The 26,644-nt window shown below is 40.2% G+C and overlaps 1 protein-coding gene across 3 annotated transcripts in view; it reads left to right on the forward strand.

The window, feature by feature from the left end:
• The window catches only part of RBM6 (RNA binding motif protein 6), a 107,445-nt gene that overhangs the window by 44,765 nt on the left and 36,036 nt on the right, over positions 1–26,644 (forward strand). For 2 of the 3 annotated variants that reach the window (XM_060022531.1, XM_060022532.1), the window contains one exon: positions 3,138–3,211. The exons of the other annotated variant lie outside the window; for it this stretch is intronic. In XM_060022531.1, coding sequence (XP_059878514.1) covers positions 3,138–3,211 — 74 coding nt within the window. The remainder of the gene's footprint in view (positions 1–3,137; positions 3,212–26,644) is intronic. 3 annotated transcript variants of the gene reach the window in all.

Consider the following 26,644-nt stretch of genomic DNA (forward strand, 5'->3'; position numbering starts at 1 on the left):
TCTGTGATTGGGCTCCATGGAGGTTGGAAATCAGATTAATTTATACAGTGTAGTGGTTAATAGCATCAGTTTGAGTCTGGACTGACTGGGTTTGAAGCCAGGTATTGCTCCTTACCATTGAGGTGATTTTGAACAATTACTTGTTCCTTCTTTGACTGCTTCCCCATGATGGGTAAAATGAGGTTAATAATATTTACCTTATAGGATAGTCATGTGAGGATTAACTATATGTAAAATATTTAGAATACAGTCTTGCACCTACAAGTGCTTTGTAAATATTACTTGATATCATCACCCGTTTTGGCAATTTATGAAAATCCTTATAGTACAACTCTGTGTCTTGGACACACAAAATGCTTTGGATCAAGATTGGGTCCTTTTTAATTTTTATTTATTTATTTTTAAAGTTTTAGGTATTATAGTTAAACTTTTTTGCTTTTTCTGGCCACACTGCATGGTTTGCAGCACCTTAGTTCCCTGACCAGGGATCAAACCTGGACGCCAGCAGTGAGAGCACAAAGTCATAACCACTGGACTGCCAGGGAATTCCCTAAACTTTAAATTTCTGTTTTTGTTTCATAAAGTTTCAGGCAGAAGAAGTTGAATGTTGGGCTTATAAATTTAAATATTATATCTGAAGTACATTGTCAACATATAATATCTCAGGAATGTATAGAGATGCTATTAGATGCTCATTATGTCTGCTCTAGATGCTCATTATGTCTCCTCTAGTATCTTTTCCTTTGCAGTGACATTAATATCAAAGTCTGTTTGTTCTTTAGCAAAGTATGAATGTTGCCATGAATCCTTTCTTTTTCTGCACATAGATTCTGTGTGCTCCTCTGGGCCACAATCGTTACTTCTTTAAGAACAGAAGGGAAACTCAGGGCTTTGCCAATTTGGTGTTGGTGTTCTGTGTTTTTCATTTTGGCAGCTATGGAGAGGGTTTGCTATACACTTGAGAGTATATCTGCTTGTTCTGTGGCTGCCCCTTTCTGATTGTGGACATACATTTGAATGTTTACAGTAGATACTTGGTGATAAAAGGCACTTTAGTTGCTTCTGCTCTTATGCAGTGTTTCCCAAGAACACTCAGAGCCCTTTACAAAATGCAGAATGTTTTATGTATGAGATGTTCACTGAGTTGAATCAAGAAATCCACTTGAAAGGAAATATGTAACAAAACAATTTCTCCTGTTAATAGGGTATATACAAATGCATATACTGTTTCTCTAAAGTAGTTTCATTTCTCTAAATAGTTACTAATTAGAGAAGACTGATTTTGTTGTGGTAAGTTTAAATAGAGATTCCAGGGGTTAGTTCTAATCTGTGTTGGGCAAAGCTGTGAAATCAGGTAGAAAGTTTGTCCACCTAAGGGGGTGCTGAGATTTCTAGTAGCTTTCTTTTCTTCCTGGTCATTTCCTAAAATTCAAAGGAAGAATCAAATTATACCATTGTAACATTTCATAATGAACTTGGAGTATGTAACAGATCTAAAGCCTTACCTATATCATAATAAAACATTTCAGGCCATTCATTCCATGTGACAAGGGATCCAACCCATTTCACCAAGTTTGGTCTGTTTTTAAGTTATATTTTCTCTTGCCCTAGCTTTTTTGTTGTTGTTTTCCTTTTCCCTTTTTTTTTTTTTTTTCTTTTTTTGGCCTTTATTACCTTGATTCAATGATACCAGTTTTCTATTATTATATATACTTTGTGCTCAAAATTGACCTAGGTTTTGTGTGGTTACTCTTTCCCTGAGTTTTATTTCTTTTTTTAAAAAAAATAAATTTATTTGTGTCTTTTAAAAAATTTTTGGCTGTGTTGGGTCTTTATTGCTGCACGCGGGGCTTTCTCTAGTTGTGGCGAGCGGGGGCTACTCTTCATTGCGGTGCGCAGGCTTCTCATTGTCGTGGCTTCTCTTGTTGCAGAGCACGGGCTCTAGAGCTCAGGCTCAGTAGTTCTGGCACATGGGCTTAGCTGCTCCGCGGCATGTGGGATCTTCCCGGGCCAGGGATCGAACCCGTGTCCCCTGCATTGGCAGGCGGATTCTTAACCACTGCACCACCAGGGAAGCCCCTGAGTTTTATTTCTTATTTGAGCAAATCACATCTTTTTCTTGGTGTTCCATCTGCACAGTGTCACTCCTAAAGATGAACTTCTTTATCCTGTGACGCAGTAGAGTGGCAGAAACATGGAAGCCACTTGTGGAGCATTGCTTTAATAAGTATATTTTTGTAGTCATATGGTGGCAGTATCAAGGAAATTATAGGATGGGGTTAGTGTTAGAGTTTGTCAGCTTGTAAATCCCATGACTTCCCAGCTCATGGGTCACGAGAGTCACAAATGACACTTGCTCAGGAAAATGGTGAAGGGTGTTTTGTGCTCTGATGGTACATACAATTCTTGAACATGTACTGATTGCTAACAATTCCTGTCTCTCCCCCAGCCTACCCCAACTTTGTGCATAAGCACAGTTTTGGACCCAGCCATTTGTACTTACTTATGCTTTTACACCTTCTTCCTTTCATAAAGATTTTAGCTGGCTTATGACTTGAGTTGAAACAAGGAAAAAAAGAGGAGACCTGATATGGTCTGTCCCCTGCCAACCAGAAGCTTCCTGTGGTATATAGTTGCCTCAGTCTGTCAGCACTTCTGTCTTTGAAGGTGGTTTCTGCTTGATAAGTGGTGACTATTAGTATAGCTTTGAGATAATTGCTTCTCCTTCTTCTCTCGGTATACATTTTTTTTTCCAGATACTTTCCTGTTCTTGTTGACCTTGTTTTTCCAGAAGACTCAGCCTGTGGTTAAAATGTTTCGGGTCCCCCTTTGAACTTTCTGTGGGATTACCCAATTCTGGGGCACCCTCACCAGATCAACAGTGCTAAAGAGGGCAAAGAATCTTCTTGGTTAATAGAAAAGGCCATTTTGGAATGACTTTCTAAGTCCAGAAACATCCAGACTTTCCTTCAGTACTTTTTTCTGTTTGGGGTAGCAGCTTTGCCTAGTACAGGGGAGGGGGGGGGCTATGGGGAGGGCTTGTGTTTAAGGGGTTCAGAAACAGGGGATTTAAGTGTGTCTTTTGTGTTTTCAAGGCACTAACACCACTCCCGTCTGTATTTAAATGCTGTCCCCAGGTTACGACTATGGCTATGTCTGCGTGGAGTTTTCACTCTTGGAAGATGCCATCGGATGCATGGAGGCCAACCAGGTTGCTTTATACTTCGGTCAAATGATGCTGGAAGGATATATTTTTTATGTATGGGGAGGGAGGGCTTCAAATGATTAAACTTTGGAAAGGCACCAGAAATATGTATTTGGAGCATACCACATTCCAACCAGGAGAAACTTTAAAAGAAGCTGGGAAGGTTTCTCTAGAAGAGTTAATGGGCACAGAGTGTATTTTAAAAAATAGCATTCAGTTGTAGTTGCACCATATTCCAAGGACAGTAGATGGAAAAAAATGACAGGTCTGGAGTGCTTCCCTTTGGGATGTGACTGAGCTTGGGATCCAGATGCAAAGAATGATCCTTGCCTGTCTGTGATCTGAAGGAACTTCCTGGCACAGGAATTCTAGGTCAGTACTTAACACCCAGACCTAGGGTGAAGACCACTGATGGCAACTCCTGTGGCACTCAGGTCCTGCCTGCAAGTGCTACTTTTGGAAGAGGGCCAATGGGGAGAAGAGAGTTAGTTGTTGATTGTTGGGGTCTTTTGCATTCATCATTGTTCTTTGCAAATTGGGGTTTCGTACTCAAGTTCTTAGCTGCATATAGTCAGAGCTGGTGAATCTGAATCTGTACTTACCTTATGTTTTAAACACCTAGATGTATTTAGCTTGCCACCTAGAACTGTCATCTGGGTCTTTAATTGAACGCTGCCTGGTAGCTTTGGGAGGAATTATGAAATGGATAGAATCCTTGTCATCGTGTTTCCTTGGGGAAAGTTGTTTTCTCTGTGGTGTGTTAGTTCCTCCATCTGTAAAGTGGGAGAAAGAAGCTTAGAGATACAGTTTGATTTTTATGTACCCACTGCCTGTGCTTAACATTGTGATTGCGATGCACCCAGAATCTTAAAAGAAGGTTCTGCCAGAGAAGAGTAGTATTGCATGAGAACTGTTTCTCTTTCATAGCCGAATGCCCTTTCATCAGCTTTGTTCCATTCAGCATGGCTCATCACACTTAACTTTTTCCCTTCTTTGACCATGTTCCCCCTTTATGGCAATGGAGATGACATGCTCTAAATCCTCTGGGATCAAGAAGTAATTAGAGGAAACTTGATGTATCCATTCCTATTGTTAGTAGTATAAATACTGTTAGATCCTCAGAAAATGACTGCAATAGGACTATATCCCCTTCACAGAGTTCTCGTTGCCTGATTTGTTCAGTGTCCATCATTGAGTCAGTCATTTAACAGATACTAATTATGTGTCAGAAAATGCTATCTGCCAATATTTGGAGAGAGGAATAAAAGTCCTAGTCTGTAGCTTATGGTTGATTCCATTCTAGCAATCTGTCCTAATTTGAGAACATTCATTTAATTCATAAGCATCTTGTCTTTATCAGTGAGTAATCTTTAAATCCTTTGACACTGTACTAAAGAATATTGTGAGTGGTAGAAACATAAATGGGGAGCCATGGCAGATGCCATTTCTTTAGTATCATTCTCCCAACTGTGTGTTTCTCCTAGAGGGATGTTGCTTTTTATCAGAGCTATATAATCTTAAAAATAACCATATTGTGTCTTAACTGCCTCTTCCTTCTATCCCCCAAAAAATCCTATCTAAAGTATCCAGCCTCCTAAAGAGTAATGTCAAATAGAACTAGGGCAGCCTTCTTTAAAAATAAGGATTATCATAATGCTGGATTTCTGTTAGAGGTACATCTAGAAAAATGTTCATTTACACAAGCAGTGTCAAGGGGGTGTGGCCTATAGACATATCTCCCCCCACCCTTCCCACCCATTCTTTGAACACTCTCCCAGATCCCTCATGAATGACCTTTGCCCAGTGAATGGGACACCAGAATAAAGCAGGAGCAAGGCCAGAATTTTTCTAGATGTGAAATAGAATGTCTTGACGGGTAACCATGCTCTTGCATATGTCACTCTGTGCAGGAGAGCAAATAAGAGACAGCCTCTGTCTTCTAGGACTTTATAATCTCATACTAAGAAAGGTGACAGAGATTATGTGGTACTCATGGATTCCATAGAGTGTTCTCTCAGATAAACTCCAAATTCTGTCCGATAACATTTTCAGTATTCACTGGAGTTATTTCTTTTTTGTTTTTTTTTTTGTTTTTTTTGCGGGACGCAGGCCTCTCACTGCTGTGGCCTCTCCCATTGCGGAGCACAGGCTCCGGATGCGCAGGCTCAGCGGCCATGGCTTACGGGCCCAGCCACTCCGCGGCATGTGGGATCTTCCCGAACCGGGTCACGAACCCGTGTCCCCTGCATCAGCAGGCGGACTCAACCACTGCGCCACCAGGGAAGCCCTGGAGTTATTTCTTAATAAGATATCACCATATCCTTATTCAGTCAACCCGATTTCCTAGATTTTTATTCTTCCCCTAGCCATGGGACAGAGGTCACACTGCTAACACTGCCATGCAATAGAATCCTCTCGCTGAACTGCATAGACTTCATGACCCAGTCAGTATTCTTCTAACAACTTTTACCACAGCTCAGATGTATACAAATCATTCTGATGAGAAAAATTTTGAGAATGGAATATTCAGGGGGATTTTTGTAATTAGGTAGTATAGCATAGAAAAGAGGAGTGTAGGTTCTATAGTCAGATGTTACTTCCTAGCTGGGTTGTCTCTGGCAAATTTCTTAACCTCCCTTGGCCTCAGTTCCCTCTGTTACCAGTACCTCATGGGACCCTGGAGTGGATTAAACGAGATCATGCGTTCACGAGTGCCTGCTGTGTACTAGGCACCTTTCTGGATGCTGGAGATGCTGCAGTAAACGAGACAGATTATATAACTTCTGTTTTAGTGATAGAAGTCAGAGCATAAGCAAGTAGACAAATTTAAAATAATATATGATAATGCTAAGTGCTATAAAGATAATGAAGCAGGGTATTGAGAGAATGCATATGAGGGCAGTTTTAGATGAGGTGGTTAGGGAAACTTCTTGAGGAATAACATAGAATTTGACTAGTGACTCTTGGTGCATAATGTATACAGAACACTTAGCATAGCATCTGATACCTAGTAAGCATTTGAAATTAGACAGTCGTCTCCTCCTCCTCCTCTTCTTCTTCTTCATGTCAAGTAATTTCCAATCATAATTCTGGGGAAAAAAATTTTATATCTGGATTTTCCTTAAGGAAATGGATGTGGATCAAGCTCCCAATAACACAGCAGTTTAAAATCTTATGAGAGACATAAGAATGTGAGGGACGAAGTCCTTACTCCTTGGAGTAAGGTGCAAGTGTTTGTGGAAGATGTCTATTCATCCATTCTCCTTCCGTCCAACTTTTACTTATAGACAAAATTAGTATGAATTCTGAGTCACCATCTACAGGGCACCTTTGAGTAGTCTGTGTATATGCTTCTGAGGAGGGTTCTATGAAATGCTTTGGGTTGAGATTTTTATAACTCTTCACTATCCTGACTCTTGATGTGAAATGTCTTTTATTTATCATTGACTGATACTTATAAGTCTGGGGAAGGGGATAAAGGAGGCTTCTGTCAGCTTGGTTTGTCAGATACTGTGGGGTATGTGTGCATAATGAGGTTGTTCAGGATGATAACTAAGGCCCCTCTAGCCCTTTCCCAGTGCCTTAATGGAGACATCAAACTAGTAGGATGCTCTGCAGCAGTACTGAGGATGGTGGCCAAGGGGACTCATCAGGGCATCACTTAGCCAGCAGCTGTCTGTCTGGGAAAGTAATTTCCTACAGAGGTCTGTCAGCTCATACCTTCACCATCTCTGTCTAGGAGAAGTATAAAGCCAGCAAACACTGTGAGATGCAGAACCTTTTATTCTATCCCTTCCTGGGAAAGGTATTTCTAGCAGTGTCATATACCCTTGGCTTTCTTTATTGTCCAAGTCCCTGAGGATTGAGAGTGACTATTATCTCCTTTCTCTTTGTGTGCCATTGCACTGGGACTTGGGGAGAGGAGTAAGAAGCATTGTGTTAGAATATCTCTCAATGGTTGCCCAGTTGTGCTAGTTCTCTCAAACCGTTGTCATTTGGTCTGCAGCATTTTATTTTCTCAAATTTGCAGGTATGATGTTTGTTGCCTATTTCTGTTTGACCAAATAGTCACTAAAGTGCCCTTATAAAAGGGCTCTGGGAGAATAATTCATTTCTCTGCAGTTTTTACTCAACCTTATTAGCATCAGTGACCTTCTTTACTAAAGATGACTTGGCTACATGACAGAATCAGCCTGACTTTATAAAGTGCAAGGGAAAAGGATGCTGTTATCACCTAACATGAAAATTCCTTCAGACACTGGCTTTTTCTAGTATGTGGAATGAAGACTGTAGAATACATGAAGTTTTATGAAATAGTGTTTTTTTGTGTCAACAAACTTAAGAGAGTTTGAGTTTTTGAAGATACCAGGACGGCCAGGGTATTTCTGAAGGTATGTGAAGGAAGCCAAATCTTAAATAGGATCCGTCCTTGTGATTAAAATGAGATGAATAGGGAACGCTTATGTTTTGGGGGATGGGAAAGACTTTGTTGAGGCCATGATGGAAAAAATGAGCTGAGACTCAGTTTGTTGGAATCTTATTTAAGTTGTTAGCAATATTGTATGAAACATTTCAGTACTTGAATTGTGTGCTTTCCAGGTAACAAAAAAAAATAATCTTTATAAATACCTGCAAGGCTTGTGGCGTTGCCTAAACCTGCAAGGCTTGTGGCGTTGCCTAAACCCTCACCCTAAAACTACTTCACTGAAGAGAATGTGGCATCCTGGCCAGAGCTCAGCTGTATAACTTGTGGCTTGAGTCATGCCATTCTTTCTGGAAATCTCAATTTCAGTACCCTCTCTTGAGTGCCCTCAGTAGAGGTATTGGTGGGAAACAGAAAGGAAAATGAATTCTAAAATGTGTGTAAATCAACAATTGAAGATTCTCACTCACCAGAGAGTTGGGGAATTCTGGAGAATTAAAAATGATTTTAAGGGGGACTTCCCTTGTGTCGCAGTGGTTGAGACTGAGCTCCCAATGCTGGGGGCCCAGGTTCAATACTGGGTCAGGGAACTAGATCTCACATGCATGCTGCAACTAAGAGTTTGCATGCCACAACTAAGGAGCCCGCCTGCTGCAACTAAGACCCGGCACAACCAACCAAATAAATAAATAAATAAAATATTTTTAAAAAATGATTGTAAGGATTGATGATCTGATTATGCAGTTTGGTTACCTGTACAGTGATTGAGTCTTGGCTGGGCACCAGCCAATATATCATAGTAGTTAAATATATGGACTCTGATCTCCATCCAACTAGCTCAGTAGGTAAATACGTGGACTCTGGAGGCAGACTGCTCAGGGTTGCTTCTCAGCTCTGTAACTTGGGCAAGTGGCATAACATAACATCTCTGTGTCTCAATGTCCTCTCATACTTCTAGGGATTAAATGAGTTAATGCATGTAAGCTGATTCGAACTGGGCCTGGCACGCAGTGAACATTGAGTGTTTATTTGTTATTAGCACACAACTTCTTATCTGACTGGACAAGAAAGTCCTAAATTATAGCAGCTCCAGTTTTGGCTTCATGGAGTATATGGTTAAAAAGAGGATTTGGTGGCAGTGTCCAGGGGATTATTTTTACATCAACAATACTTCTTATTTAGCCTGCTGATTGGGACTGATTATCAGGTCTTTCTAGGTGTTTCTCCTGCCTCAGTGATCAAATCTTAAATTTTCTCAAGAGGAAGTGCAAGAGACATACCACATGTGGGGCATGGAGTATGGTTAGACCACACTGGGAATCTAGCCTGTGACCTTAAAACCCTAAACTCTGGTAACTAGCCACTGGCGTTGCCTATCTCAGATTTTTTCCAATAATTGTAAAAGGTACTCTAAATTGGAGTCAGTTTAGTTTTCTTGAATTTGAAAAGTAAATATTTATCATTTGGCAGTTTTAAGGGAAATCTCCAATGTGTCTCCTATAATGAGATTTATGATTATTTTTGTTACACATGGTTCATTTCTGTGGTTGGAAGAAATTTAGTTCCTAATTTGTTCTGAGTTGGGCATGTGCCTGTATATTTTAACCTTGTGCTTTGTTGTTGCCATATTTCTTTCAGCTTGTATTTTTTTTTAAATTAATTAATTAATTTATTTATTTTTGGCTGCGTTGGGTCTTCGTTGCTGCACGTGGGCTTTCTTTAGTTGCAGCGAGCCGGGGCTACTCTTCGTTGTGGTGCGCGGGCTTCTCATCGTGGTGGCTTCTCTTGTTGCGGAGCACGGGCTCTAGGCATGCATGCTTCAGTAGTTGCAGCACTCGGGCTCAGTAGTTGTGGCTTGCGAGCTCTAGAGCGCAGGCTCAGTAGTTGTGGTGCACGGATTTAGTTGCTCTGCGACATGTGCGATCTTCCAAGACCAGGGCTCGAACCCGTGTCCTCTGCATTGGCAGGTGGATTCTTAACGAGTGCACCACCAGGGAGGCCCCCAGCTTGTATTTTTAGTTAATGTTTGACTTTTTATAAAAATTGGGATTGTGCAAAGTGCTAATTTTGGAACTTGATTACAGACAGTTATTGAAAAAAAACAAGCAGAATTTGTATAATTCTAACTAACTAGTACAGGGGTTATACAAAGGCACAGTTCCCTTTGTGGTCTTGGTTATAGCTTTGGTTTATGACTTTGTATACCTCCAGACAGTATAGTGTTAAGAGCACAGACAGGTTTAAGATTCCAGCTTCATCAGTTCCTAGCTCTTGTAACTTCTGAAGCTCAGTTTCCTCATCTATAAAATGGAGGGATAATCACAGTACCTACCTCAGAGCAGTTGTGAGATTGAAGTATGTAATGTATGTGAAGTGCTTGGTATGGCAGCTAGCATATGGTATATACTCAGTAGTACAGGGTGATTCTATAACACTGGACTCTACTTGGTTGCCTTCCTTTTTCTTGGCTGCTTATCTACCTCTTGGGACGCAGAGATGCCTGAAAAGTGGAGGCCGTGCTTTGGGTGTCAGCTAGATCTTTTGACAGCCAGTTCTGTGTTGCTGCACAGTGTCTCTCCCATGAAACTTGGGGTGTCTGGACTGAAAGTGAAAGAGGCTGGGTAGCACCTGTCTTGACAGTGTCTGAGGGATGAGTGCACAGGCATCCAGGCATGTGAGGGCAGACGATCATGGCCATACCAGCACTCATATGGTGGAGAGCCTTGTTTCTGAATCTAGCATTGCTGGTAGTTTTGTCACAGAATTCACTTAGGCCACAGGTGGCATTGAATGTTTATTGGGTGTCTTCTCCATTCAAGTTGAACTTGGAGGTTATCATGTGTCTTTGTGTCTCCGTTCTCCACAGGGCTAATTGTTCAGATATTGTCATTCCGCCCTCTAGCTCATTTGTATGTGAGCTAGATACATAAATATGTGTCTATGTAATATGTATTATATATAATATGTACATATTTCTTGTTAAGAGTATTGATGGTATGACTTTGATAATCATGGATAAGCTTATCTAGATTAATAATTATCTTTGGGACTTCCCTGGTGGCTCAGTGGTTAAGAATCCTCCTGCCAATGCAGGGGAAAATGAGTTCAAGCCCTGATCCGGGAAGATCCCACATGCCATGGAGCAACTAAGCCCGTGCGCCACAGCTACTGAGCCTGCACTCTAGAGCCCGCGAGCCACAACTACCAAGCCCACGTGCCACAGCTACTGAAGCCCGTGCGCCTAGAGTCTGTGCTCCGCAACAAGAGAAGCAACCGCAATGAGAAGCTGGCACCACAACGAAGGATAGCCCCTGCTCGCCACAGCTAGAGAAAGCCCATGCGCGGCAATGAACACCCGATGCAGCCAAAAATAAATAAATAAATGTATTAAAAAATAATTATCTTTAATCTCTCATGGTGAGATTTAGTAATGCTGATGTTGTATACTAATGATACATATTTTACCAAAATCTATGACCAAGTGAAATTTGTATTTAATCTGTATGAACACCATTTCCAAAGGAAAATATAAAGAGAAAAAGAGGTCTATCACAGAAAGTAGATAATTGGTTACCAGGTTCTTATAGAGAGGGGGAAAGCAAGAAGGAATAGTGAGTGACTGCTAATGGGTAATAGGGGCTCTTTCTGAGGTGGTAAAAATGTTCTAGTATTAGTTGGTGGTGATGGTTGACCAACCTTGTGAATATACTAAAACCCACTGAATTGTACAAAGTACCAAAGAAGAGTGAATTTTATGGTATGCGAACTATATCTCAAGTTTTAAAGTCTTTAAACTTAGCATGGAATTTAGTTCAGGATCCCAGCCTGACAGGAATGAATCCGGGTCTAAAATAAAATACAGATTCACTTACAGAAAAAAAGGTGGTATGTCAGTTTGTCTGAAAGCTAGAGATTTAAAGCTTTGATCGTAAAATGTCTGAAGAATTTTTTTGTTAATGGTATCTACATGCCACAGAAGAACATTTAAACTAAATGTCTGAAAGGTGATGGATGGAATTGGTAACAAGCCACATCTGAAGTGGCCACGTAGCTTGTGCACAGTAGTTGCTCAACACAGTAGTTGCACAGTAGTTGCTCAGTAGTGCACAGTAGTTGCTCAGTACAGAGTGGGCTTTCTGTTTTAGTATACACACAGTTAGAAATAAAGGAAAGGGGAATTCCCTGGCCGTCTAGTGGTTAGGACTCAGCGATTTCACTGCTGAGGACCTGGGTTCGATCCCTGGTCGGGGAACTAAGATCCCACAAGCCTCGCGGCACAGCCCAAGAAAAGAAAAAAAAGAAGGAAAAAAAGAAAGAAAGGAAAGGACTATTTTGAAGTATTGATAGATTTGAAATGAAAGTGCTGCTGGGAAATCCTTGGGTTTTTTTTTTTTTTACAGAGACAACATTCCTGTAACCGAATGCTTTGTAGGTACCAACATGGATCTTTCCTGGTTTCCTGGAATTGTTAACCAAAGCTGAAAACTGGAATGTGGGTAGAGAAGAACAAATCACTGCTGAGGGAGTTTCCCTCCCTGTATCTTTCTCAGAGGCTTCTTTTCGGCAGGTTTTTTTTTTTTTTTTAATTCTTTTTTTGGGGGGAGGCTGCGTTGGGTCTTCGTTGCTGCGCGAGTGGGGCTACTCTTTGTTGCGGTGCGCTGGCTTCTCTTTGCGGTGGCTTCTCTTGTTACAGAGCACAGACTCTTAAGAGTGAGGGCTTCAGTAGTTGTGGCATGTGGGCTCTAGAGCGCAGGCTCAGTAGTTCTGGCGCATGGGCTTATTAGTTGCTCCACGGTATGTGGGACCTTCCCAGACCAGGGATCGAACCCATGTCCTCTGCATTGACAGGCAGATTCTCAACCACTGTGACACCAGGGAAGTCCCTTTTCAGCAGTATTGACACTGTAGCTGTCATCTTTGACCTCTAGTACCAGAGGGTCACAGAGGTTCTTTTTTTTTAAAGAAAAAAATTATTACGATAATTTAAGTATCATAAAATTCACCCATTTTAAGTATATAATTCAGTGATTTTTAGTAAATTTACCAAGTCGTGCAACCATAAAGTGATTTCAGACTTAAAAGTTGTAAAAACAGTACAAAGACTTTCTATGTGCTTTGCACACACAGTCCCCAAATGTTAACATTTTACCACATTTGGGTTTTTTTGTTTTTTTTTTAATTTGTTTATTTTAAAACATGAAACCCAAGCTGAATAGAAACCACAGAAATTACATTGACGAGATTTTTAGTATTTGCCAAGAAAAATAAAGCCCCCAGAGAAATAAAAATCAAACCCCAAACCCAGTTAAAAAAACCCAGAAACACAGCGGCAGCACATATAGCCATGGCCCTACGGAAGCTGGAGAATGCCAAGCGATTCAGGCCTCAGTTCCTCGCTCAGGATGCTAAATCACTTTGTGGAGGGATGCAAGGGCCAGGAGAGAAACCCGGGAGGGGGAGTCTTAACAAATGCAGAGATTTTTGAATGATCCCTTCTCTTGAAGAGGCATCATTTAACTTGTCTTCCCATCACACCTCCTCCCTTGGTGGTTTGAGGTACTCTTTGGTTGGGGAAAGTAAGTAAATTTCTGGTGGGTTGAGTGGATGCTTTGGAAAGTGATGAGGGCTTAAGCTATCTTGTCAGCGCTCCCAAGAGGGTCGGTCTCCTGCTGGGCAGAGCTGAGGTTGGGGGTTGGGGTTGGAGGATGGGAAATAGGACCAGATTCAAATCTCCCACTCCTGCACACTGTAAGGTTTTTGTGGGGCTTAAAAAAAAACCCAACAAATGTTTTCCCCCGTGAGAGACCTGGCATTTGGATGCCTGATACACAAAGAAGGACTTGTGTGCTAGCTAGCATTAGACCAAGAAGCAACAGCAGCCAGGGGAAAGGCAAAGCAAGCTTACATCCATTGGCCTGATGTTTTTTTGTAATACAGTGGTTCTTAACAGTGGGGAGAGGGCGGGGGGAAGGCAGTTTGGATATCCTTTTCTCCCCTCCCCAGCCACTGGACATTTGGCAATATCCAGAGACATTTTCGGTTGTCACTACTGGCACTAGTGAGTAGAGGCCAGGGATGCTGCTAAACATCCTACAACACACAGGACAGCCCCCGTAGTGAATTATCTGGCCCAAAATTTAAACAGTGCCAAGTTTGAGAAACCCTGGTATAAGGGGACGGGAGTTATGGTTAGCCATAGAGAGGATGACCCAACTTGCCATGGGTTGACTTTTTTTTTTTTTTTTTGTGGTACGCGGGCCTTTCACTGCCGTGGCCTCTCCCGCTGCGGAGCACAGGCTCCGGACGCACAGGTCCAGCGGCCATGGCTTACGGGCCCAGCCACTCCGCGGCACGCGGGATCCTCCCAGACCGGGGCACGAACCCGTGTCCCCCGCATCGGCAGGCGGGCTCTCAACCACTGCACCACCAGGGAAGCCCCATGGGTTGACTTTTTTTTTTTTTTTTTTTTTTTGGGTTGACTTTTAATGAATCACCTTTCTCTTTACCTTCCTCCTGGTCCTAACAGAATGGGGAGTGGTGGGTGGGGTTAAGAGTGTAGTGATAGAGTGCAGACATGGCTCCTGCCCACCTTCCAGACTGCCAGTCACAAGCCTAGCCTGTGCCCTTGGGGTAGGAGCTTCAGAATGAGACCTACTTGATATATTGCCCAGAATAAGTTCTTTAAAGAACCAAAGGGTTTTATGGGGTTTTTTTTTTTTTTTTTTGGTTTTTTGTTTTGGCCATGCTGCGCACCTTGCAGGGTCTTAGTTCCCCTACCAGGGATTGAACCTGGGCTTGGCAGTGAAAGCTCCAACTCCTAACCACTAGGCCACCAGAGAACTCCCCCCCAAAGGTGATTTTTAGAATCAGTCTGAGAAATGACTAAGATATTCTGTTATCCAGCAGACATACCAGCTGGATATGGGGCTTGAGGGTCAGCAGATCACACACATTTGATAGCAGTTGCTAGAAAAACAAGTTGAGAATTCCCTAAACAGATTGTATTTCACTTGTCAGTTTTCCAGGGAGTATTTAAAATATGGGTGCTGATTTTCATAGCCCTTGGTTATAGTGTATCAAATATTGGAAGCCAAATGAATATCTTTTCATTTGGCTTTATTTTGGAAGAAGGTTTCACAGAGCCTTATAACTGGAGCCAGCATGTTGAACTAGTTATAGAGACTCAACTCAAAGTAAAAGATGCATATATTTTATCTTAATATAATAGCATTTTACTGTAAATGGGACATACCCTCCTGTGCAAAACTGGTTGGTCTGTCTGGAATCATGTTGGATATATCAGAAACAACTCATTTTAACTTTTGTTAACATGGTGAATACTGAGCTCTTCTATGTATAAGACCTTGGACTAAGTAGTATACATTTATTAATGAAAAAATGGACATGTCTTCTTATGGTCTAGTGGGGTGACACTGTTTAAAATTTTTTAATTTTTAAAACTTTCATTTTGAAATAATCTCAGTCTTTCAAGGGGGTACAAAGTAGTGGAAAGAATACCAATACTCTTCAACATTTCATAATCATTAAGTTAACATAGATATAATATTATCTAATATACATAACTTTTCAGATTTTGCCAGTTGTCCGCTAATGTCGTTTCTCTGGTTTAGTATGCAAGCCAGGATCATATGTTGTATTGAGTTGTGATATCTCCTTTTATTCTCTGTGACACTCCTCAGTCTTTCTTTGTCTTTCATGGCCTCGACACTTTAGAAAAGTACTGGCAGTTATTTTGTAGGACATTTCTCTGTTTGGATTTGTCTGTTTCCTTGTGATTAAATTCAGGTTATGCATTTTTTGGCAAGAATACCCCAGGAATGATGTGTGTCTTTCCTTATATATCATCAGGTAGCACATGGTTTTGTCCTATTACTAGTGATATTAAGTTAGACCACTTGGTTAAGGTGGTGTTTGTCAGGTTTTACCACTGTAAAGTTACTATTTTAGGTATAATTAACTTACTATTATAAGTTATAATTAATTAATTATAAATTATAATTATTATAATTAATAAGTATTTTGTGGGGGCATACTTTGAGATTATAAATATCCTATTTCTCAGCATGCCTTTTTCACTTAATAATTTTAGCATCCATTGATAGCTTTTGCACATAAAGTTACTACTGTGGGTTTTTGTCTAAGGGCAATTTTCTATTTCCATCATTTCTTACACATTTGTTAGAATTCTACTATAAGGTTGAAGCATCCCATCTCCCTTATTTTATGTAGTGAATAGAACTAAATAATACGGTGTATACACACATATGCATTTTTATATCTATCTGTGTATATATATTAAAAACCATGATTTCATGATGTTATAAATTCCAATTCTAATCCAATATCACTGTGTTCATTCTAGCTTTACCTCATTCCTTATTTGTAATTCTTCTTGCTAATAGTAAAAATCCTGGCTTTCATTATCCACAATATGTTTACTTATTTGCTCAATCCCAGAGTATACATAAAGTAGTTTCAGATTGTTAATTCATCCCCCTGTGAAAAACTAGAATCCAGTATTTGGGTACAGTTCTTTTTGTCTTTAGCCTGAGAGTATATAGTCAAAATACTGTTTCCCAAAGTTAGTTAGGGTGGTTCTTCACCACCTCACCCACTCTTCTCTGTGGTTGTTACTCATTTTACTGTAGAAAAAGTAGAAAACACGGGTTAAGAGAAAAGGGTTAGTATCTCCAGTGATCTCTATATTGCTTTTTATTTATTTATTTTTGGCTGCATTGGGTCTTCGTTGCTGCACGCAGGCTTTCTTTAGTTGCGGCAAGTAGGGGCCACTTTTCGTTGCGGTTTGCAGGCTTCTTATTGTGGTGGCTTCTCTTGTTGGGGAGCACGGGCTCTAGGCACGCAGGCTCAGTAGTTGTGGCGCATGGGCTTAGTTGCTCTGCGGCATGTGGGATCTTCCTGGACCAGGGCTCGAACCTGTGTCCCCTGCATTGGCAGGCGGATTCTTAACCACTGTGCCACTAGGAGAGCCCTATATTGCTTTTTTTAAAAAAAATAAATTAATGGACTTTTTCTTTTCTCCTTTTAGATAGACTTTGTTTTTTAGAGCAGTTTTAGGCTCGCAAAAAAATTGAGCATCCCACCTCCAACACCACACCCACAGCCTTCTTCACCATCCACTGTGTACACTTATTACAATCAGTGAAACAACATTGATACATCATTGTCAACTCAAAGTCCATAGTTTACATGAGGGTTCACTCTTGGTGTTGTAGATTTGTGAGTTTGGACAAATTGATAATGACATACATCAACCATTACAGTACATGCAGAGTTGTTTCATTGCCCTAAAAATCCTCTGTGCTTTTACCTGTTCATCCTTTCCTCAATGGTTGCTGGATTGCAAACCCCTAGCAACCATTTTCTTTTTACTGTCTCCATAGTTTGTTCCAGAATCTCATGTAGTTGGAATCATACAATATGTAGCTTTTTACAGATTGGTTTCTTTCACATAGTAATATGCACTTGCTAGTAATTGTCTTCTTTCACTTAGTAATATGGATTTAAGTTTCCTCCATGTCTTTTTGTGTTTTGATAGCTCCTTTTTTTTTTGAAGCTCTGAATAATACTTTATTGTCTGAATGTACCACAGTTTGTTTATTCATTCACCTAAAGGACAACTTAGTTGCTTCTGAGTTTTGGCAGTTATGAATAAAGCTGCTATAGGATACATCCATATGTAGGGTTTTGTATGGGCATAAGTTTTCCATTTATTTGGGTAATACTAAGGAGTGCAGTTCCTGGATTTCACGGTAAGAGTATGTTTAGTTTTGTAAGAAACTGCCACACTGTCTTCCAGAGTAGCTGTAGCATTTTGCATTCCCACCAGCAGTGAATGAGAATTCCTGTTGCTCCACATCCTCACCAGCATTTGATGTCAGTATTCAGGACATTCTAATAGCTATGTAATGGTGTCTCATTTTAATTTGTACTTCCCTGTTGACATAGAATGTGAGCATCTTTTCATAAGCTTATTTGCCAGCTCTAGGGTTCTGCCCCACCCCTCTCCACCCGCATTGTTCTTTAGCAAGTAGAAGAGGTTCCCATCTATTCTAGTTTGCTGAGAGTTTTTATCATGAATGGCTGTTGGATTTTGTAAATGCTTTTTCTGCTTCTATTGATATGACCTTGTAATTCTTTTTTTTTTTTTAGCCTGTTGATGTGATGGATTATATTAATTGATTTTTCAAAGTTGAACCAACCTTGCATTGCATACCTGGAATAAATTCCAGTTGTTTATGGCATATAATTCTTTGCATACATTGTTGGATTTGCTTTGCTAATACTTTGTTGAGGATTTTTACATCTACCCTCATGGGAGATATTGGTTTTTTTCTTGTAATATCTTTGTCTGGTTTTAGTATTAGGGTGATGTCTGCCTCATAGAATGAGTTAGAAAATGTGTCCTCTACTTCTGTCTTCTGGAAGAGACTGTAGAAAATTAGTATAAATTCCTTAAATGTTTGGTAGCCTTCATCAGTGAACTCATCGGGGCCTGGTGCTTTCAGTTTTGGAAGATTATTATTGATCCAATTTCATTAGTAGATATAGACCTATACAGATTGTCTTTTTCTTCTTGTGTGAGTTTTAACAGGTTGTGTTTTTCTAAGAATTGCTCCTATTCACCAGGGTTATCAAATTTGTGGGCATGGAGTTGTTCATAATATTCCTTTGTTATCCTTTTATTGTCCATGAAATCAGTACTGATGGCCCCTATTTCATTTTTGCTATTAGTAATTTGTATCTTTCTTTTTTTTAGTTAGCCTGGTTAGGTGTTTATCCATTTTATTGATATTTTTAAAAACCTGACTTTTAGTTTCATTGATATTTCTCTATGAATTCTCTGTTTTCAGTATAATTGATTTCTGTGCTTATTTTTATCATTTCTTTTGCTCTTTTTGGATTTAACTTGCTCTTCTTTTTATAGTTTTCTAAGGTGGAGGTTTAGATTATTGAGTTTAGATCTTCATTTTTTCTATTATGTGCATTCAGTGCTATAAATTTCCTTCTGAGCACTGCTTTCCCTGCATCCCACAAATTTCAACAAGTTGTGTTTTCAGCTTCATTTAGTTTCAAATTTTAAAAAAAAGTTCTCTTGAGAGATTTCTTCTTTGATCCATGTGTTATTTAGAAATGTGTTGTTTAATCTCCAGGTATTTGGAGATTTTACAGCTATCTTTCTGTTATTGATTTCTAGTTTTATTATGTTGTGGTCTGAGAACATACATTTATAATTTCTATTTTAAATGTGATAAGGTGTGTTTTTTGGCCCAGAATGTTGTCTGTGTTAGTGAATGTTCCATCTAAGCTTGAGAAGAATGTGTATTCTTCTATTTTTGGATGAAATAGTCTATAAACATTGAATAGATTATTGCTGTTATTTTGATGTGTACCCTTTCAAATTTTCCTATGTACATATCATCCATAACCTTTGTATTTACAAAGTAGGATAATCTTGTACACATGATTTTATAACCTTTTCTTTTCAAGTATTGTGGGCATATTTCCTTGTCATTAAATACATTTTTATCATACCACTTTTAATGGCTCTGTAATGCTCCATAGTATAGATTACCATGATTTAACGAGTTCTTCATTTGATATTTTGAGATTATTTCTTTATTTTATTAAAGAATGCTATGATGAATCTCCTTGTAGCTAAATAGCCATACATCCTTAATTACTTCTTTAAGTTAATTCCTCCAGGTAGACTTGCCAGATTAAGAGGTAAGCATATTTTATGACTTAATAAATATAGTCAAATTGCCATCCAGAAATTTCCTGACTTATTTTTTACCAACAGTGTTTGAGAGTACCTGTCTTCCCTGCATCCCAATGGGTGCCAAGTGTTAATAACAAAATATTTTTATTGAGTGGTGGTACATGGATGTGTGTTATTGTGTTCTCTAACTTGCTGTATGTTTGAAATATTTCATAATTTTTAAAAAAAATGTTGCCCGTGTAGCAAAGAAGGGAGTGATTTAATCTTCTGTCTTAGGTTATTAGTGAAATAGAATGTTTTTACATTTGATTACTAGTTATTTGTATTTCTTTTGTAAATTGTTGGTTCCTGATGAATATTCAGCTAAAACTGAAAAAAAGAAGACATCTTAGTTACCCTGTCTAGTCTTAAGGGATATCTATTAGACTTTTTGAAATGTTGAAATTAGGTATATTACCTGAATATGACATGGGGTTTCTCAAAACTTTATCCCTCAGGAAAGAGAATCCTTTTTTTTTTTTTAAGCAGGCAAAGAAATTTAACACAGTTTTGGTGATTATTCCAGGGTTATAATCTCAAAAATAAAAAGTTGGATAACATGTTTAATAAAACAAGTATTCAAATTCACTTACAGGACCATTGAAAGAATTGACTATTGTAGTTTCATGCCAAAAAATACTCGGGCTTACGATAAACTTCCCCACAATAACATTATTCACAGATTCAAAATGTGGTATATCTTCTTAAAATTTATTTTATTGAAGTTTAATTGATTTACAATGTTGTGTTAATTTCTGCTGTACAGCAAAGTGATTCCATTATACATATATATACATTCTTTTTCATATTCTTTTCCATTATGGTTTATCACAGGATATTGAATAGAGTTCCCTGTGCTATAAAGTAGGACCTTGTCGTTTATCCATTCTATATATAATAGTTTGCATCTGCTAATCCCAAACTCCCAATCCGTCCCTCCCCCACCCCTCTTCCCCCTTGTCAACCACAAGTCTGTTCTCTATGTCTGTGAGTCGGTTTCTGTTTCTTTCTCTCTCTTTTTTTTAATTTGGTTGTGCTGGGTCTTAGTTACGGCAGGCGGGCTCCTTAGTTGTGGCATGCGAACTATTAGTTGCAGCATGCATGCAGGATCTAGTTCCCCAACCAGGGATCGAACCTGGGCCCCCTGCATTGGGAGCACAGAGTCTTACCCACTGGACCACCAGGGAAGTCTCCCAACATGTTTTGATTGAAGTGAAGACTTGCTACATAAAGCATTTATTAGCATTATCAGCAGCTCCAAACAGCATGATCTGTATGTCTTGGGCTTCGGTTGTACAAATGGTTCCCTTTTTAGAGCACATCATTTTAATTGCCATCAAATTTGCTTAAGATATACCACATTTTGTGGGCAGAAGACCTAAATAGACATTTCTCCAAAAAAGACATACAGATGGCTAACAGGCACATGAAAAGATGCTCAACATCACTAATTATTAGAGAAATGAAAATCAAAACTACAATGAGGTACTACCTCACACTGGTCAGAATGGCCATCATTAAAAAATCTACAAATAACAAATGCTGGAGAGGGTGTGGAGAAAAGGGAACCCTCCTACACAGTTGGTGGGAACGTAAATTGGTGTAGCCACTGTGGAAAACAGTATACAGGTTCCTCAAAACCTAGAGTTGTTATATGATCCAGTAATCCTACACCCGGGCATATATCTGGATAAAACTATAATTCAAAAAGATACATGCACCGCTATGTTCATAGCACTGTTCACAATAGTCAAGACATGGAAACAACCTAAATAAGTGTCCATTGACAGAAGAATGGATAAAGAAGATGTGGTACATATATATAATGAAATACTACTCAGCCATAAAAAAGAATGAAATAATGCCATTTGCAGCTACATGGATGGACCTAGAGATTATCATACTAAGCCAGAATCTAAAATATGACACAAATGAACTTTTTTTTTTTTTTTTTTGTGGTATGCGGGCCTCTTACTGTTGTGGCCTCTCCCGTTGCGGAGCACAGGCTCCCGACGCGCAGGCTCAATGGCCATGGCTCACGGGCCTAGCCGCCCTGCGGCATCTGGGATCTTCCCAGACCGGGGCATGAACCCGTGTCCCCTGCATCAGCAGGCGGACTCTCAACCACTGCGCCACCAGGGAAGCCCAAATGAACTTATTTTTGAAACAGAAACCGACTCACAGACGTAGAGGAAACTTGTGGTTTCCAAGGGGGAAGGGGAGTGGGAGAGGGAGGGGTGGACTGAGAGTTTGGGATTAGCAAATGCAAACTATTACGTATAGAATGGATAAACAACAAGGTCCTACTGTATAGCACAGGGAACTCAGTATTCAATATCCTTGATAAATCATAATGTCAAAGAATATGAAAAAGAATGTATATATATGTATAATGGAATCACTTTGCTGTACAGCAGAAATTAACACAGCATTGTAAATCAACTAAACTTCAATAAAATAAATTTTTAAAAAATGATGTGTTTGGACTTCCCTGGTGGTGCAGTGGTTAAGAATCCGCCTGCCAATGCAGGGGATATGGGTTCAAGCCCTGGTCTGGGAAGATCCCACATGCCGTGGAGCAGCTAAGCCTGTGCACAACTACTGAGCCTGCGCTCTAGAGCCCGCGAGCCACAACTACTTAGCCTGTGTGCCACAACTACTGAAACCCATGTGCCTAGAGCCCTGCTCCACAACAAAAAGAAGCCACCGCGATGAGAAGCCCATGCACTGCATCGAAGAGTAGCCCCCACTTGCCACGACTAGAGAATGCCAGCATGCAACAACGAAGACCCAGCGCAGCCATAAATAAATGAATGAATGATGTGCTCTAGAGAACTGCTAGATGACCTAAAATGGCTCTGTTGGTGATTAAAAATGCAGCATGTAAAAAGCTTGAATAAAATAGAAGTGTACAAATGGAAGGGGTACTGTCTCTAAATCATTATTTCTTCTCTCTCTTCTTTGCTTTTTGAAGTATCACGTACTTACAGTAAAGAGCAGAGATCATAAGCATATTATTCAGTGAATTGTCACAAGTTGAATACACCTATTGTCTTAGTTTGGGTGCTATAACAAAATATCATAGACTGGTTACAGTACTTAAATAGTAGAAATTTGTCACAGTTTTGGAGACTGAAAAGTCCAAGATCATGGTGCCAGCCAGTATGTTTCCCTGTGGGGGCCCTCTTCCCGGTTTGCAGATTGCTGCCTTGTTGTGTATCCTCACATGGTAGAGAGAAAGATTCTCTCTTGTTTGTCTCTTAGAGTACTAATCTCATTCATGAAGGCTCTACCCTCATGACCTAATTACATCCTACCTCCAGATACCATCACATTGGGGATTAGGGCTTCAACATATGAATTGGGGTAGGGGGGTGGACACAAACGTTCTGTCCAAGGACCTATGTAACTGCAGCCCAGGTTAATAAACAGGATGCTGCTCCATGTGAAGAAGCCTCTCCTGGTCATTAATCTTTCTCCCCTTCCCAGAGGTAGTCACTGTCCTAAGTTGTCATTCTGTAGAGTCCTTTGACTTGCTTTTGATCCTTATGTATATGGAATCACACATGATGTGTTCTTCTACCTGACTTTTATACTGAGTATTGTTTTTAAAATTCATTTTGTGTTTAAGTGGGATGTGTTCATTTTCATTGTTGTACGGTCTTTCAGTATAAGAACATACCACAGGGATTTCCCTGGCAGTCCAGTGGTTAAGAATCCCCCTTCGAATGCAGGGGACACGGTTTCAACCTCTGGTCAGGGAACTAAGATCCCACATGCCACAGGGCAACTAAGCTCATGTGCCACAACTACTGAGCACTCGGGCCACAACTACAGAGCCCACGTGCTCTGGAGCCTGCGTGTCGCAACTAGAGAGCCCTTAAACTGCACCTGCTGAGCCCGCGTGCCCCAGCGGAGAATCCTGCATGCCACAACAAAGATCCTGCCTGCCGCGACTAAGACCCAATGTAGCCAAAAATTAAATAAATAAATAAACAAACAAATATTTAAAGAAAGAAAAAGAACATACCACAATTTATTCATTGGTTCCACTGTCAAAGAACATGGAGGGTTGGGTTTTGTTTGGTTTTTTTTCCATTTGGGGCTATTTCGTAGTTATTACTTCTCTTGGTGAATAGGTACACTCATTCCTGTTAACATATACCCATTGGTGGACTTGGATTTTGAGTGTATCCTCAGTCTGTCACCTAGTAGTTTAAACTTCATTGATTGCTGCCTAGATACAGTCATTCAGTAGCTGCTGAGCTCCTTGCTGTGTTTATATGCCTGCCAGTGTATAGGTATTGGGGGTACAGTTGTAATTCAGACCATGTTGTTTTATAATTTAAACATGTAAAACTAATTAATAAATTAAGTAGACATTTGGCTATTTCATATCCCTAAAGTTTATTCATTCAAGGTTGGTCAAATTGGGCTTCCCTGGTGGCGCAGTGGTTGGGAACCTGCCTGGCAACACAGGGGACACGGGTTCAAGCCCTGGTCCGGGAAGATCCCACATGCCACGGAGCAACTAAGCCCATGCGCCACAACTACTGAGCCTGCACTCTAGAACCCGCGAGCCACAACTACTGAGCCCACGTGCCACAACTACTGAAGCCCGTGCACCTGGGGCCTGTGCTCCACAACAAGAGAAGCCACCGTGACAAAAAGCCCGCACACCGCAACCAAGAGTAGACCCCGCTTGCCGCAACTAGAGAAAGCCCACACGCAGCAATGAAGACCCAATACAGCCAAAAATAAATTTATTTTTTAAAAAAAAAAAGGTTGGTCAAATTGCCTTTTGCAGCCAAAAATAAAGACCCAATGCAGCCAAAAATAAATAAATAAATAAAATAAATTTTTTAAAAAAAGGTTGGTCAAGTTGCCTTTTGGCCATCTTTTTGTTGGGAAAATGGATGTTCCCTTCTAGTTAGAGTTCTCTAATTTTCAGTTATATATGGTCATTGGGAACCAGAGCTTTGGGCAAGAATTGAGGTGTGCTAAGGAGGATGAGTGTGGCAGTGGTATGCACAGTTAGAGGAGAAAAGGCTGGGGGCAGAGTACTCACTGAGAGGCTGTGAGGTGGGGACAGGTTAAGTGGGCCAGGGTATGGCAAAGAGAGAGGAATGAAATAAATGAATGTCTTTGTTCTGGCAATAGTCTTGCAGCCCTGAAAGCTTTTTTTGTTTTGGTTTGTTTTAATTAAGATATAGTCCACATATCTTAAAATTCACCGTTTTAAAGTGTACAGTTTAAGTGGCATTTAGTATAATATATTCACAGAGTTATGCAGCCATCACCACTATCTAACTCGTGAACATTTTCATCACCCCAAAAGAAACCTGCACCCATTAGCAGTTGCTCCCATTTCCCTTCACCTTTCCCTGTTTCATGCTTTTACCGTCCACTAATATACTTTCTTTTTTTCTTTTTTCGGCCGTGCTGTGCATGGCATGCGGGATCTTAGTTCCCAGACCAGGGATCGTACCCATGCCCCGTGAAGTGGAAGCATGGAGTCTTAAACACTGGACTGCCAGGGAAGTCCCCTAATCTACTTTCTGTCTCTATAGATTTGCCTGTTTGAGATGTTTCATATAAATGGGATCATACACTTTTTTGTGACTGACTTCTTTCACTTAGCATAAAGCTTTCAAAGTTCATTCATGTTGTAGTATGAATTAGTACTTCATTTCTTTTTATAGTTGAATATTCCATTGTATGGTTGTAATACATTTTCTTTATCCGTTAGTTGATAGACATTTGGGTTGTTTCCACTTTTGGCTATTATGAATAATGCTACTATGAATATTCATGTACAAATTTTTGTGTAAACATACATTTTCAGTTCTCTTGGATGTATGTCTAGGAGTGGAAATGCTGAAGTTTTCAGGTATTTTTTTCAAGAGCTTTCTCCAAATGGATTAGGCCCCATATTGGAGTGGTGTGTTATTGAAAACATGGAATACTCACAGTTCCAATGGCCAGGTTTCAGTTCTGTTTTGGATGCATTTGGGCATTCATGCTGCCATTTTGAATTCTCCCTTGGACTATGGATTGTTTTTTTGTTGTTGGGTTTTTTGTCTTGTTTCATGTTGTTTTGTTTTGTTATTTTCAGCCAGATGCCTCAGGGCACTTGTTGCCCTGGACATAGATCAGCCTTTGTTATTTGGGTTTTGAGCATATCCAGGATTTGCAGTTGATGGTTGAACAGCTAGTTTTCTTCTTTCCATTCCTTATAGGTTCTCCTTCTCATAGTCAACTGTTAAATGGCACATTTATTATTTCTGCCTATGCATCTGATAATGCTCAGGTTGTCTAATTCCTGAGGTTTTTTTTTTTTTAAATAAATCTATTTATTTTATTTATTTATTTTTGGCTGTGCTGGGTCTTCGTAGCTGCGCGGTCTGGGCTACTCTTCGTTGCGGTGCGCGGTCTTCTAATTGCAGTGGCTTCTCTTGTTGCAGAGCATATGCTCTAGGCACACGAGCTTCAGTAGTTGTGGCACATGGGCTCAGTAGTTGTGGCTCACAGGCTCCAGAGCGCAGGCTCAGTAGTTGTGGCGCACGGGCTTAGTTGCTCCGCGGCATGTGGGATCTTCCTGGACCAGGGCCTGAACCCTTGTCCCCTGCATTGGCAAACGGATTCCCAACCACTGCGCCACCAGGGAAGCCCCTCCTGAGGTATTTTAAAGATATAAAGGTCTTTTTCTTTCTTCTTCTTCGATGTGATTCTTGTGCACTGTGAATCCAGAGCAATGCAGGATATGTTCGGTTCCCTATAAACTGGAGGAGTGCCAGCTCAGAGAAATGTTTGTGTTTGTTCCTATCTGGTTTCTAAGCTCAGCTGGACCTCTTTAAGGTCAGAGAACATTAGTTTGGGCGCCTTGCTTAGGAAAATTCTTCTTGTGGCTCATTTGAGTGCTTGGGAGGAACGGGACTCTGTGTTGTCAGGCGTTTGCTTAGGTAGTTTCAAGATAGCACTGGAACCCTGAGAAATACGGAATAAAGGTGTAAATAGCTAAACCAGACAAAGTGCCCAGGTCATGACTAACAAAGATCTATGTACAGTAAAGCAGGTGTTACCAGAAATAGACGTCTCTGGATTTAAAGATCCAAGAGGGCAGGGACTGTTTCTTTTTTTCACTTTTATTTCCTTCACTGCCTAAGTGGTTTAGACCTATAACTGGCAACACATGATGTGCTAAATAAATATTTGT

The sequence above is a fragment of the Delphinus delphis genome, chromosome 10, assembly GCF_949987515.2.
Source record: "Delphinus delphis chromosome 10, mDelDel1.2, whole genome shotgun sequence".
NCBI classification, from domain to species: domain Eukaryota; kingdom Metazoa; phylum Chordata; class Mammalia; order Artiodactyla; family Delphinidae; genus Delphinus; species Delphinus delphis.